The sequence below is a fragment of the Pseudorca crassidens genome, chromosome X (assembly GCF_039906515.1).
Source record: "Pseudorca crassidens isolate mPseCra1 chromosome X, mPseCra1.hap1, whole genome shotgun sequence".
Lineage (NCBI taxonomy): Eukaryota > Metazoa > Chordata > Mammalia > Artiodactyla > Delphinidae > Pseudorca > Pseudorca crassidens.
In genome coordinates, this window is record NC_090317.1 from 20343873 (window position 1) to 20359437 (window position 15565).

The 15565-nt window shown below is 41.3% G+C and overlaps 2 protein-coding genes across 35 annotated transcripts in view; one reads left to right on the plus strand and one right to left on the minus strand.

Moving 5' to 3' along the window:
* ARHGAP36 (Rho GTPase activating protein 36) overlaps positions 1 to 1680 on the minus strand; it is a 154152-nt gene extending 152472 nt beyond the window's left edge. For 7 of the 22 annotated variants that reach the window (XM_067724547.1, XM_067724548.1, XM_067724541.1 and 4 more), the window contains exon 1: positions 592 to 713. Coding sequence is in view for 2 of the 22 variants with exons in the window: in XM_067724529.1 (XP_067580630.1) it covers positions 592 to 627 (36 nt within the window). In the remaining 20 variants the exon portion in view is untranslated. Of the gene's footprint in view, positions 1 to 591; positions 716 to 1535 lie in introns of those variants that run through there. The other 15 variants (XM_067724519.1, XM_067724554.1, XM_067724518.1 and 12 more) reach the window with 10 other exon arrangements.
* Positions 1681 to 1753: 73 nt separating this feature from the next.
* The window catches only part of ENOX2 (ecto-NOX disulfide-thiol exchanger 2), a 299052-nt gene continuing 285240 nt past the window's right edge, over positions 1754 to 15565 (plus strand). For 3 of the 13 annotated variants that reach the window (XM_067723228.1, XM_067723226.1, XM_067723230.1), the window contains exons 1-2: positions 2378 to 2816; positions 3427 to 3486. In XM_067723228.1, coding sequence (XP_067579329.1) covers positions 2624 to 2816; positions 3427 to 3486 — 253 coding nt within the window. In that variant the 5' untranslated portion in view covers positions 2378 to 2623. Of the gene's footprint in view, positions 1842 to 1909; positions 2095 to 2376; positions 2817 to 3426; positions 3489 to 15565 lie in introns of those variants that run through there. The other 10 variants (XM_067723236.1, XM_067723238.1, XM_067723237.1 and 7 more) reach the window with 9 other exon arrangements.

Sequence of the window (15565 nt, forward strand, 5' to 3'; positions counted from 1 at the left end):
TCTTCCACATCAGAACTTGGGAGTCACAATGGACGCCTTCCTTTCCCTCCCTTTTCATACCCAAATTGTCATCAAATCCAACTGATCATATCATTTCCTTGCTTAAAATCCTTTGATGGTTCTTTACTGCTTTCAGGTTATATTTTGAACTCATTGGAATGGGCCCCTATTCCTGCCCCATCTAGTTCCTGCAGTATGGAAGTTTTTTTGTTTGTTTGTTTCCTGCACTCTCTCACATCCTTATTTCTCTGTATGGAATAGGATTAACCTCCCTGCCCCAAAGATGACAAATATCTTACTGGTTCACCAAGGCTCATCATTCAAGCATTTCTTTCTCCAGAAGTGGAATGAGTTCTTCCTCTTCTGTGGTCCTACAGAACCCTGTATAGAACTTTTTAGTACACTTTGCACATTGTATAGTCTATCTCCCTTCTTAGATTATGAGCTGCTTCAGAGGAAGGACTATTTTCCAATTCTTTATCAATTGTGACTAGTCCAGGGCCTTGCACAAAGCAATTGGCTGAATAAATTATTGAAACTATTAAATCATCTTCTTCCTTCATGTCACTTGTTAAAATTTTAGGCAATTACCTTGGCAAAATGCAATTCCTCTTTCTTTCCCTTCATTCCACTTGGAGGTCAAAAAGTTGTCCTTAAGAGTAAAATTGTAGTAACCCAATTGTAACGATCCATTCAGCTATAAGGATTCATCTCTAATAAAGAAAAGAAAAGTCAACAGTCAGGAGTGAAATTAGTCCTAATAAACAACCATTTTCTTCAACTTTTTAATCACTTCAAAGTGTTTTGGTGTCCCACATATTCCTTGATCCACATCCTTAAACATACGTTTTACTAAAAAGATAGTTTCTTAAAGAAATATACAGTTATTTCTTATTATTCAAGTTGTATATCTGTTCTAAGCTGCTATATTACACCAATGATCGTGGCCACTGTTCTTCATAGCATGGCTTCATTATAGGTTAAACAGGTTTCTTCTGGCTGGCTTCAATCACATTTCTATGCCTACTGTGACACCATTTCAAAATAAAAAATATGATTCCCAATTAAAAACAAAGTATACATTTTCCAGAAACTTTAGAGTGATTCTAATGCACATGGTTCACACAGAACACACTCTGACAACTTTAAAGGTCCAGTCAAAATTCTAAGCTTATCAGAGCATAAATAACACTTTTTAAAAGCCACTGAATCAAAACTCAATGAGAATTTCAAATCACGATATAAAGTGTTTGCACCCCAGGGCTTCCCTGGTGGCGCAGTGGTTGAGAGTCCGCCTGCCGATGCAGGGGACACGGGTTCGTGCCCCGGTCCGGGAAGATCCCACATGCCACGGAGCGGCTGGGCCCGTGAGCCATGGCCGCTGAGCCTGCGCGTCCGGAGCCTGTGCTCCGCGACGGGAGAGGCCACAACAGTGAGAGGCCCGCGTACCGCAAAAAAATAAATAAATAAATAAAAATAAAGTGTTTGCCCCCCAAATGCAAGTAGCTTAACCAACAGTAAAATCAATCTACAACCTTCATCTGTCCCCACAAGCACAACCCCATACCCCAAGAAGGGAGATTCTCTAAGACAGCACACTCCAAACTACAACATCCAGAATACCCTCCTCGAGCCGAAACTGGGGACAATAGGAAATGCGGGAGGGGTCTGGCGGGGAAGGAATTGTGGGTATATAAAAAGAAGTGTCTTGACTCCATCTCCCCCAATCCCCTGTCTTCACTTGAGTCTCTCCGCCAATGTCAATATTGGATTCCACCCTCCTCCCTCCCCCCACCAGGAAGAACAACCTCCAGAGACTTCAAACTACATTTCCCATGAGGGTAAGGGCTCGGGCCTCCGGCTTCCTTGGTGACCAGTAGCCAATAGGAGACGCAGCTGCGGCCGTGGGGGTGGGTGAGAGTCTGGCCTGGGCTTGGGCGCCGGGCCTAAGCCAGCAGCGCCAGGAGGGGAGTTCAGAAGACTGTCGCCCGGCATGGGGCGCCGCGAGGGTATCGCCCACCCGGAAGCTGCCGCCCCGGCCCGATTTTCCGCGGTTCTATAAGGAGTTGAGCTTCGGTAGCCGGGGAGCTGGAGGTCAGAGAGACAGAAAGCCTGAGCGGCTGAGGCTGGGGACTGTGGGACTGAGGGGGCCTAGGGAGGAGGGTGCTTCCAGAGCCGCGGGCCTCAGCCCTGACTCCGCCCAGCTCCGCCTCCGCGGGGGGGGGGGGTATCGGGCCCGCGAGTCGGGGTGGGCTTCTGAGCTCACCGCGCCCGTTTCCCTGGAGACTCGGGAGCGTGGCCTTTTTTCTCTTTTCCCTCAAATCTGCCCGCTGTCTTTTTCCTCCACAACGGCATCCCGTATCCCCCACCCCGGCCTTGTGCCTCCTCAGACATCTGAAGTTAGGGTTCTCCACCAGGGTCTTCCCTGGGCGGCGTCTGGACTCTCCTTGCTGCTTGCAGGAGTTGGGCGATCTCTTTTTCCTCTCTTCTTTCAATTTGCACTTCAGGTTTGGGCACACACCCCTCCCAATGCACACACACCCCTTTTCCTCTGGGGCCATGGGAATTCCTTGCCACGCCCCGGGCGTGACTTTTTGTCAACTTTTCATTTTCCGCCCCTTTGATGGTGAGATCCGGATCGTCGCCATCTCTTTATTGGCCCCTCCAACCGCTTGCCCCTTCCCTGACCAGGTCTTTGGAGCAAAAAGGGTTTCCCCTCAATTTCCAGAAGAGGTGGGGAGCAGAAGAGGGAAGGAATCTCGTTTTTGAGAAATACGTGTTTAAGGTTCACTGCAGTGTTCTGATGAAAATAAAAGGCAAGTTAGACCTATTGTAAAACCGAGTTAGACCTATTGTAAAAACCAGCAAGATTGATGTTGACAAATATTTAAGGGGCACACCAACTACGGAATAAAGTAGACTGCGCAAAACGAGACTGTATTATTTTATTATTACAAACGCGTGCGAAAAGTGCTTAGGAGTTAGTGGACGGGGATACCGATGAGGTTGGGGGGGTTGATCTATGGAAAGTCAAGCCTAACCCTGGAAGTGCTGAAGGCTTGAAACTCTCATCTACCTTCCAGATCAATCCTGGTCGGCTTTGGGAAGGAGATGAATTTTAATTTGGGTTTCGAAAGAGTAAAGTAGACTTGAAATGGGCAAAGAGGAGGGAGAAACTGCTTCTTCATACTGAGGTTGGAATTGGAGAAGGGTAGATAGAAGAGGGAGCACTTGTATAACAGGTGGGCTTCCCTGACTGGAGTAAAACGTGTCAGCAGGGATAGATTGGGGAAGAAATAGTGTTGAAAAGCTTGGGATCATAGTAATAGGACACTTTAAAGCATCCTCATAGTTTGGATTTTATTCTGTATCATAAAATTAAGAACAACAAATTAAGATTGGGTGATTTTTGTTTTCTCATCCTAGGGGAACCTGATTTGAGATCAATTCTTGGAGAACACAAAGAAGTGTGGTGGTATGTTCCAGGTGTGAGTTTAATTTAAACCCAAGAAGGGCTTTGTCTTATAGACTGTTTTGTTTGTGGCTGTTCTTAGCTACACTCTATAGTTGTTACTTTTAAAGCCTAGTGATATAAATTGATTTTCTTAAGAAATGCATTTGCTGTCCTTGTACATCCTATTACCTGAATTGTAGTCATTTCATTGGGCAACAATAATGATTGCTATTTATTGAGCCCATAAATGTTTTGGCGCTGTCATAAGCACTTTGTCACATTATCTTAAGAGTCTTATGAAGCAGGTACTAGTCTTCCCATTTTTCTAGAAGAGGGAACTAAAACGTCAAGAAGTTGAACAACCTACCTAAAGTCACATAGATTGTAAGGAGAGTTGAGGTGGGATTTGGGTGTGCAGATTTCTGACTCCAGAGCCCATGCTCTGTCCACCATGGTTTGCTGGTCCTGCTGTTCACTTTTGTTCTTAACTTTCTATCTGTGGTAAGGAGAGATTATTGTGAGATATATTTGACCATCTTGGCAAAAACACAAATGATTCGCTTTTAGTTTCTATGTCAGTATGTGTCTGCTGTAAAGTAGCTGCCAAAAGCAAATTAGCTTAACTGTTACTGCAGCCGTAGCAAATTGTGTCTGCCAAAACTGTAGTCAGTATTACTATCTTTGAATTAGATGATTCTCTTTATAAAAACATGTCATGCCTCTAAGCTATTTGGACCTTGACAGTACTTTAGGTTTTATTTTATCTTAGACTTTAAGTGACCTTCTGGGGCACTTGGTCTCCTTCATGACCTTTGCCCCACGTGAAGTGTTGGGGATGCAACAGAGCACGAGGTGTGAGCTTTCTCTAGGTCTAGTTGGGGAGATAGATGCCCATCAGGCTGAGATAATGTAGTATGTAGTATAACAGAGACAGGTTCAAAATGCTATGGGAGGATGAAGGAAGGAGTGACTAAATGTAAGGGAGAGTCAGGAAGAAGGCTTCTGTAAGGAGGTGACATGACAGATAGGTCTTGAAGGATAATGAGTTTGCCAGGCAGAGAAGAGTAGAGGGGAGATAGTCTGCTCCCTCTATTTAAGATAGAGGGAGCAGACTGTGAAAGACATGGGATTTTTACAAGAGCAAGGCGTGTCCATTCAATGTTGAGGAATTCAGCATGGTTGGGGTGCAGATTGTTTGGGGAAATGAAGGCATAATTGTAGAAGAGGTCAGGGCTGATTTGTGAAGAACTTTGAACACAATGATGATAAGTTTGGATGTGCTCACATAGGCCAGTGTTTCTCAAAATGTATAGGGCATCTACCATAGTAGTTATGCTTTATTCCCACAAACATTTAAAATTTTATAAATTATATATTCTAATGTAGCTTATAAAAATTAAACTGAATTACATCATCAAATCTAAGGTTACTTAGGAAAAGGTTTACTGAACATACAAAGTAACCAGTTTTAAGTTGATTTAAATAGGAATATTAAGTAAATAATAGTACACATGGTGTGTGAATATGGGAAAATCAGCAAGTAATACTCAAATGACTGAAATTTGGAAAATACTGGTTGTTGGCAACAAAAAAAACATTAAAATGTTTTAGATGAGGAGCGCCATGATCAGATTTTCACTTTAGGATGCACTGGAAGGGGATGATACCAGTTAGGAGGCTGGTACTCTGCTCCAGAGAGAGTTGGTGAGGACCTGAGGGAGCAACATATGAGAGGAGGGAACAGAGTCGAGAGACATTTAGGGGGTAGAATTTGTAGGACTTGGTAGACTTTTTTTTTAACATCTTTATTGGAGTATAATTGCTTTACAATGGTGTGTTAGTTTCTGCTTTATAACAAAGTGAATCAGCTATATGTATACATATATCCCCGTATCTCCTCTCTCTTGCGTCTCCCTCCCACCCTCCCTATCCCACCCCTTTAGGTGGACACAAAGTACCGAGCTGATCTCCCTGTGCTATGGGGCTGCTTCCCACTAGCTATCTATTTTACATTTGGTAGTGTATATATGTCCATGCCACTCTCTCACTTCGTCCCAGCTTACCCTTCCCCCTCCCCGTGTCCTCAAGTCCATTCTCTATGTCTGTGTCTTTGGACTTGGTAGACTTGAATATTATTATTATTTTATTAGTGTCATCTGAACTATTTTAAAAGCCTATATGCCACGTGCCTGTTATCCTTTATATGCTAAAATGAGCATATTATTGCCTAAATCAGGCTATGTACATATATCCATTAAGGTAACAGTGGAGGCTGTTGTCACGAATGGGTTTAGATTACACACGAGCATCCTCACTTCCTTACTGAGTGTCCTTGAGAGCAGTGGCACAGATATACAAGGAGTATGAGTATGATCTGTGATCCTTAGCCATCTGAGAAACTCCTTCAAGACTCAGCTCAAATATCAACACCTCTGTGAAGCCTTTGCTACACCTCCCCCTCCTTCTACCACACACACACATGCATATGCACACAGGAAGCAATAGTAGGCTCCTGGCTCCCACAGGACCCTGTACTTCCTCTGTTCTAGCCGGTACCACAGGCTAGACCAACCATAGTGTGTTGGTCTGTGGATGTGTCTGCCTGTCCCCTAGACTGTGAGCTCCTTGAGAGCAGGGACCTGGTCTCATCTCCATACCCAAAGCATCCAGAATAGTACTTGGTACATGGTAGACACCTAATAAATGGTGACTGGATGAAAAGAATGGATCAACATATTCACATGAATGTAACTCTGGACCTTGGTACCGCAGAGTGCCAAATACTAAAAAAAGATTAGCTGTTTGCTACATTTGCTACTTTTGCAGAATAAAGCAGTAAATTAAAGTGACCTGGGTGTATAACTTCACTAGAGTTTTCTTTCTTTTTCATTTTCTCCCACTCTCCTGTGGTTGCCTTTCTTTTTTTTTCCTCATCATTTATCCACCCAGCCTCCTGTTCCTTAGGCCTGCCCATTGCTTTGCTCCTCTTGACAGAGTTCACATTGCTTCTGCCCCTATATTCTGCCAAGGATCCATTGCTCCTCTCCACGCACCAAATCCAGTTGACACCATCCTTGAAATCACTCTGAAATGGGTCTCTTCCTATTTATAGACACTGCTAGTGGGACTGTAATCTGATACAACCCTTCTGGAAAGAATTTGTCAATATGTATCAAAAATCTTAAAATCGAACATAGCTTTCAACCTTCCACTTCAACTTCTAGGGCTCTATGCTGAGAAAATAAATGTGAAGTTTCTAAAAATTTAGCTCCCAGGATGTCTAGCCCAGAATCTGTTTATAATAGCAAAAGAAAAAAGAAAAAAGGAAAAAATAACATTTTATTGATAAATGTCTAATACTAGAGGTTTGAATTAAATCATTTATGGTACATGTATGGATTACTAAGTAACCATATAAATTGATATTACCAAAGAATATTTAATGATGTGGAAAGTTGTTTGTGATATATTAAGAGAAAATTCAGGTTATAAAGCTGACAGATCTCAGTCTGCATACACACATACACACATATCACACATGCACAGCCCCCCTCATCTGTGTGCACATACATAGGAAAAGTCCCATAATGGTAAACACACACAAAAAATGTTAATAGAGTTTTCCTATAAATAGAAGGATTACATACGAGTTCTCTTTTTATTTAGTCTTTTCCATATTTTTTGCTAATCCTCTATAATGACATTTTTGTACATTTTCAAAAAGTTATTTAAAAATGCTTTCCCCATGTCCACCCCTATTGCCATCGCCTTAGTTTGGGACACACTGCCCCCTTCTACCCCGCAACACACATATGACTTGTACCCGGGATTACTACTGCCTCCAGCCTGCCTCCCTTCCAATCCTTTCTCCACCAATGCTGACAGAATGAATGATGTTTCTAAATCACAAGTCTAAAGCTATCCAGCTCTACATAAAATAGTTCAAAGGCAGCCTATTGTCCTCAAGATAAAATCCAAATTTCTTAGACTGCTTTATAAAACCTTTGAAAATCAGCTCTCTGCTTTTCTTTCCATTGTCACTTTTCCTCCCACAATTTACTTTTTTCTTGGAGTCTTAGGCCAGTGCCTGGCACATAATAGGTGTTTAGCTAATGCTAACCAAATATCGGTGTGGATTGTATGGGTTAACTGTTGTGTGCCAGGCAATCCACCAGGGTTTCATTTCATCCTCAGAGTAAAAATGTTAAATACATACAATAGTTATCCCTATTTTACAGATGAGGAAAATTAATTAAATAAAAATGGGAAGAAAAGTAATCATAATAACATTTTTTTAAAGAAAAAAATCAAACCCCCCTGCTATAATACAGCTTTCATTTTCCTGAGGCCCCCTGCCAGTCTTTGTCGGTGTGCATACAGACTTTGTTCATTCCCTTGGGCAAGTTATATGTGACCACAGCATAACAAAAACAGTCCAGACCGACATGACCTCACCACGTCACAGTTCACATTGTGTTAATATACAGACATCTTTCCTTTGTGTATATAACACTTCATGCAGGAGAGACAGAAGAGCTCCAATTTCTCTGTTTTTCTTTCTGTTTTGAAATTCTGTGTCTTTGGGGATAGGGATGTCAGCAGAGACCTACGGAAAACTGTGATAGAATTGAATGTACAAGAAACAATGTGTCTCATGGGAGCCAGTGTCATTGGTTAATTTATTTTTTTAAATGTCACGTAGATGTATTTTCCAGCAATCTGTCCCCAGGGAAGACCTTGGTTGAATTCAACTGTTAATCCTATTTACAGAATGCAGCCTATGCATGCACTGTATTCTTGCATTGTTAAGTGATCTTAGACATATGTAGTGGATTACCATGATGACGTACAATCAGGTGAATATGAGATATCTGATTTTCTCTACAAAAACGTATCGATGTTCATATTGTCATTCAAGATCCTGCTGTGTGGTCTTTCCTTCATTTTCCTTACAGATAATACCCATTGTGCAAAAATGGATGCTCTTCAAAGGATAGAAGTCCTAAGCATGAATTGTCAGAATAAAATTATATCACCTTGTAAGGAATTCTCACTGTTAAATACTCCAGGAAAAAGAATGCATAGTTCTGTTCCATGATCAAATAAGTTGAACATAGAAATTACAGGTAGAGTTTCAGTTCATCTGATGAATTATTGTGGGCTTACTATGTGCAAAGCACTCTGCTAGGCACTGCACTAGATACTTATAAATACCCCCTTTTTATGCGTTCCAGACAGACAGACAGACAGACAGAGATATCTAGTGTACATACAAGAATGAGTGTGAAAGAGCAAATGAAAGAAAGAAGATTTCAACAAGCAGGTCCATCATATAAATGAAAATTTACTCCACTGAAAATTGGGATACCTGCCAGTAGGATACATAGGCAAAAATGAGCTACCAGATCCCTGATAAGCAAATAATCTACTTCAATGTTTACAAACAGTTTGAGGGAAGGAACAGTGACTTTCTGTACATCCAGCCCTGCACAAACCTGCTGGTGATGTTGTGAGAGTTAATGACTATGTCAGCTTTTCCAGGGTTTCTGTCTCTGCTGCGGAGATTTGGCAGACACCCCAGACAAATTTTATGTCTCTTAAATCTTCCTCAAGCTAGGCTTGGCTTTTAGATTTATATGTACAAAAAAAGCAAAGTGTTTACCAGTTCGACATTTTTGAAGATCAAAACAGACTCCGATTTAAAAAAGAATTCAACATACACCTCAGTTTAGTCTACAGAGAGGGCTAATTGCTTTTGCTATTTGTTTAAAACAGCTGAAATGTTTACTTTCTAGAAGTGGCGACTGATCATATGTCTAAAGATTTATATGCCAGGCCTAAGTGTTGCTTCCTCTTTTTCTTGCCTGCAAAGTGTAAAGTTTTGCTAAAGTCTTCATTGTTCTTTTTTGCCTTTACTGATACATAGTTATAAAACAGTGTAGGATGAGAGGTGCTGTGAAAGATATTGGCAATCTAGGAGAAAAATAAAAGATGGTTTTTATTAGCTCCTCCCTGCCCCCTTTTTTGGCTCTCAGCTTTTCAATGGTCCCTTAAGCACAATAATGATAGGTGAGAATAGGAACTGGAGAGCTTTCCATGACTACTCATTAACAAGGCTTGTCCAAATATATCTGCAGGCAGAATACAAATACAAGTCTGGCTGTAATTCAGAAGAGTTGAAACACCTTGTAGAGAATGTTACATAAACAACATTGCTTCAGTGGTGAAAGGTGAATTATAACTTGGGGGAAATCCGCAGTAAGGGCCCTTCTCATCCACTCCAGCTGCGCTTCTTTTTAGCCAGCAACAACTGCCAGTAAGAGCTTCCTGGGGCAGAAACTGTCCCACAGTAAGGCCCCGTAATATGTCCTCCTACCATTTCTTCTTCAATCAAGTCCTCGGACACACTTCATTAGGATTACTTTGGTCACATAATATTCTAATTTTCACCTTTCAAGAGATGCTCAGTTTGAATTCAAGGAGCACTTGATATTCAAGCTCATTTATTCAATACACATTTAAGCACATATACAGGACCAGACCTTATGACAAGTGCTAGGAATACAGTGATGAATTAGAAGTAGTCCCTGCCTTCCCTTAAGGAGCTCACAGTCAAGTTGGGAAGATAGACACCCAAACCAATAATTATATTACAATGGCAAAGGTGCTCAGAGAAAGAGCTATGTTATAAGGTGCCCTGGGAACATGATGGAGGAAATTATTGCTAGGGGTGGGTTCCTTACAGACCAGAGTCTAACTCTGCTGAATCACAAAGGATGAGTGGGCATTGCCTGGAATCTCGGTGGACAAAGAGGTGTGGGAAAGAATTCCAGAAAGAGGGAACACGAACACATGCGAAACAGTTACATATAAAAATGGATAGTTCAGAAAAAGGTGAGATACTGTGTATGAACCACTGGGAGTATAGAAGAGGGGACAGGATAAGGATCTGGAAAGGTATCTTGTGGAAGGAAGTCTGCTTGTTAAGGAGCTTGGCCTTTATCCTATAGGCGGGGGATGAGCCAGCACAGGGTTTAAACCGGGAGTAACATGATTGGATTGGAGGATGGGCTTTATGGGGAAAAAACTGGAGACAGAGAAAGTCCACCTTTTGATTTGGCAGTCTGAGAGGCCTTCCCTAATCACTTGCCGCTATTCAGGAATGCCATCTCCACTAAGTTTTTGTTCAACATACAAAGATCACTTTGAATAATTGTTTCCTTCTACACACAGGACATAGCTTCCTGCACTCCTTCACATGTTGGTTAGCTGAATATTCATTTTTTCCAACTCAAATCAGTGATCCCAGTAGTAATTGGGGTTTGATTATCATGAAGGAAATCAGAGTTTCAAAGCATAGCTGCTAGTTTGAAAAACTGTATGAGGCTTATTTATTGCCTACGGAGTCAGTGGGGCTGAGGTGAGTGATGGTCAGCTCCCTTGGGGACTGAGGGAGGGAAAGGGACAGAGGCTGAAGAGATGGCTGTTTAAAAAATGGTCAGCATCCAGAATGTTGGAACCCCCTAATGGCCACATCCAGACAAGGGAAATAGATACAAGGGCCAGAAGTACATGAATATAAAAAATGTATGTTGAAGGTAACTGTGCCCAAATTGTTCTATGTAGCCAATCGGTTTTGGAGCATATTCTTTCTCCGACTCAGATACTATAAATGGCTTCCCATTAGCCATAGGATGCAGTCCAAACTCTTTAGCATGGCATTCAATACTTTCTGCAGTCTGGCTCCAGCCTACCTTTCCAATCTTCATACTTCTGTCTTACAGAACTTATCTGGCCAGCCAGTTACCCTTTCAGACACTGCTTTGGCATTCCCTCATCTACACTGTGAGCCCTCTCAGGGCAGTGACTGTGTTTTTAACCTCTTTGAATCTGCCACAGTGCCTAGCACAGTGTCTTGCATACAGTAGGCACCCAAGTATATGTACGGGTTGATTATTGTCCCCCACCCCATTCGTTCCAATTTCTCTACTACTATGGACCTAATATCCTCTCTACTAAAAATGGCAACTGAGACACTAGGTGCAAGGGGTCAGTTTTCAATAAACTAACTTTTAAATTTTTATTTTGAAATAATTGTAAATATAGAAAAGTTAAAAGAATCATATAAGGACTCTCATATACCATTCACTCAGATTCACCACTTTTTAACATTTTGCCCTATTTGATTTATGCTTCTCCATATAAATATGGTTATTTTGTTCTGAAACATTTGAAGTTGAAAAAGCTGTACCCCTTACCTACCCCTCTCCTTTTTCCCTCGACCTTTTATGATGAAAAAAATTAAATATACAGAAAAGTTGAAAGAATTGTACAGTGAACACCCATATACCCATCATTTAGAGTCTATAGTTAACACTTTATTTGCTTTATCACCTATCCATCCATCTATCCATCTTTTTCTGCATTTCAAATCAAGTTGCCGACAACTGTATAATTCTTTCTAAATTCTTCAGTATGTGTATCATTAACTAGATGAACAAACTATTTTGTGCTCTGAAATCAACCAAATAATCCAATTATACTTGCATTTACTGTGTTGCCAAAACTCTGGTCTACCTGTGGATCTTAGATCTGTTTGGCCATGGGACATGTCTCTTTGATTAACTTTTGGATGTCCCTCCACTTCACCTAGTGCAGTGCCAGACACACATTCCATAAATACCATTTGATGCTGATGAGCAGAGACAGAGCTAGAGCCAGGGGGAGAATCACAATAAAACTAGAATAAACTGAGGGAGGAGAGGAGCATATGCGAAGAGGGCCATGAGTGAATGAAATAGAAGCTGGAACTTGAAGAATGGGGGAAAGATGGGAGCCTTAGACCACCTGGTACTTCCAGCAGTACTTCTATCTGCCACTTTCCAACCCTCTCTTTAGAAGGATAGATTCCAGGAAACTAGGGACAATTGCTGCTCAGCAGAGCACATGACAAGTCTCCTTGCTACTACTTAGGCACCACCAATTAGTATAATCATGTTGCTTCATGAATATGCTAATCTACTGCAAGATGCAGCTTAGTTTTAGAGGGTATGGATGGGCCACTGAAAACCTCTTTCAAACTAAATCTGTGCTACAGGCCAAAGAGCACTTGAGTTAAATGAATCCTAGTTTCCTTTCTCTTTATAACCTTTTCTTTCTTGCTCTGTTGCTTATGAATACAAGTATAGCTCTAACATGCATTTATTGAATAATTATTTTGTGCCAAGCACTGTGCTAGTTGCTATCACATCATTAACACTTTCCAACAACCCAATGAGTAAGTACTACTTCTTTCTCCATTTGCCAGGTAAGAAAACTTGAGACTCAGCATGGTTAAGTACCTTGTCCATAAGCCAGAATTCAAGAAACTCAGGTCTGTCTGACTCCAGAGCCCAGTGGTCTTAACCACATTGTTGGATGAAATTTTTTAGAAAGTCGTCTATCTAGCATAAATGCAAGGAGATTTACTTTCACTGTATTAACTCAGCAGATGATTATTCACTAAGCGAGTGTAATTGAATCACTGAATTAAGAAGGAATTCAGTCATTCAGACTTTAATCATTAGAATGTTGGTATAGTAATGGATTCAAATTGCTTGAGTTCACATCCCAGATCTATCACTTACCAGTAGGGTGACTGCAAGCATGTCACTTAACATCAGTAAGCCTCAGTTTCCTTGCCTATAAAATTAGGATGATAATACCTACCCTATAGCTGTGTTGTGAGGACTAATTTAAAAAATAATATAAAGTATCATGCTATGTTTGGCATGCAATAGGTGCTCAGCATAATTTAGATCACTTTCTTCCTTCTTCCTTTTTGGGACCAGACCACTCACCTGTAGCTTTCATTTGAGGAAAACAAACTGCTCCTGAAACATTTTTTGAAGAGAAACATTCTGAAAAGGAATATTAGCCTGACTATTCCCAAGGCACATTTGCCCAATGAGCAAAGACAGTTGCCCAACTCTTATGTGAAGCATATTTCAAAAAAGCTAGAAACATGAACCCTTAGGAGAATTGGGGTGGTACATCTCTCTCCTTCTGAAGATTAGGGCCAAATTGTGACATCCTCTATTTTGTCATTATTCTAAATTTCACAATTGGCATAAAGTATTAGACCTGGAATATTGGTAATCCCAGCCCAGTCATTTCAAAGTAAGCAAGCCGAGTCTAAAAGAGTATAAATGACTTGACCAAGGTCAAACAGTGAAAAAAATAGGAGAATTCAGTTTTCCCAACTCCTTATTTATTGCCATTCTGTGGTTCATTGTGGGCTGTCAGTCGGGTGAAACCAAGTCTTGATGTGTGTTCTTTGAACTGATTGGACTCTCAGGGTTTGGTACAAGTTTGATTGATTCAGAAAACATGAAGCTTTGGTCCAGTTCAAATTGATTCACTAGTTGTTGCTTTCAAACTATTAACAATTCTGTTTTGTTTGGGGTTTAGAAAATTAGTGTTGTTTCTCTCAGTTTAGGTCCATGGTTTGGTTCAAGTTCATGGTTATCTGAAATCTTCCACTGGGATTTTTGTTTTTGACAAAAATACTCAGAATCCAAGGAGGTTAACAATAGGAATTCATTTGAAAAGATCCGTCAGGCTTGGTGACAGCTGCTGAGAAGTTCAGGTGGATTAGGGAACCACTAGTGCTTACATTCTGGAGATTGAAATGATGGAAACATTGCAGTGGTTTTTGGTGTATATGTTTGTGTGTTTGCTTTTATCAGGATTCTCTGATGCTTTAATTTCCATTCTTGCTAATCTGGCTTGAAACTGATGCTTTCCACTCCACTTTATTGCCTTTTGGTACATGCTGTCAGTCATGTTCTGGATATGATCCTCATCTTTTGACGGTGAGGAAAGAAGCTAACAAAAAATCGTCTTTCCTGTCCTTTTCCCTTTACTTTGAATGGCCTTTCTGAGGCACTTGGGGAATATGAATTTCAGCTTAAATGTGTGGAGGAGTTCAGTTGCAATGCCCAAAGGCAGAACAGCCTGATTCTGAAATACAGCCTTTGTTCCTTTCTTACCAGTGTGTTTTTAGAAGTCTCAGGCCAGTTTCCTTTGCCGAACCTGAAATTGGGCTGACACCTTTATTAGTGGCCAGCCATGCCACCGGTGAGGCTGTGGTGGAGGGTTGCAGTGATGAGGCCCCTAGAGAACTGTGTCCCACCTGCCTGGCTTTCCACATGCCGAAGGAAAGTGAGTTCTGGTGCTAGGTCTATCAGTGCTTTTTCAAGCTCTTGACTGTTTACCTAAGCAGTCGGAAGGCTAGGATTGCAGCTGTGGTAGTAAATGGGCCATTCCCAGTACCTCAAAAGGCAAGCACTTTCTAGGAGGTGAGGTTTTGGATGATTCCAGCAAGTATTTTTCTGCTTAGAAAAAAAAAAAGAAGCTCTCACTTCAGATTCTTTCACTCTCCTTCCCTCCCCTCTCTTCTCCTCTACTCCTTTCCCCACCCTTTCCTCCCCTTCCCCCTTTAATGGCTCACTTGCTATTAGCTACCTCACCTAACTCTTTGTGATTCATATTATCCATTTTACCCATTGATTTAATATAGATTTTGGATACATATTTTACTGGAATTTTCAGTATTGGCAATGACATTCAAGGGGACAATTAGAAAAAAAGTTTTCTTTCTTCTCGCAGGAAGTGGTCTGGGCACTTGTTTGAGGACACGGATGGCATTGGAGGGGGCCAAGGGGAGCTGATATCTGATATTTCTGCTACAGCTCCCACCTTTCTTTTGGCTGCTTCAGATTTGGCCCACGTGGACAGACACATACTTGGGAAACCACCATACAGATGAAAATCAGGACATGTGGGATTTGGCTGAACCAAAGGTCCCCAAACATTGTCTGGATCATTTAGTGCCCCAGGTGTGGCCACCCCAGGACTTCATGCACTAAAACTGTGTCCCAGCTGAAACCAGCTGGCCACTGTATATATAGTATCAAGGCAGCTTGGAGCCTCATAAAGCATGACTTTGGATTTTTACCTTGTGGATTTAGATTTAGATAATCAACCTGAAACTTTTTCTACACACTGGGCAGTGAGGATGTACCAGGTTAATAGAAAGATTTAACAAAAGGAGATGCTCATTGTCTAGTA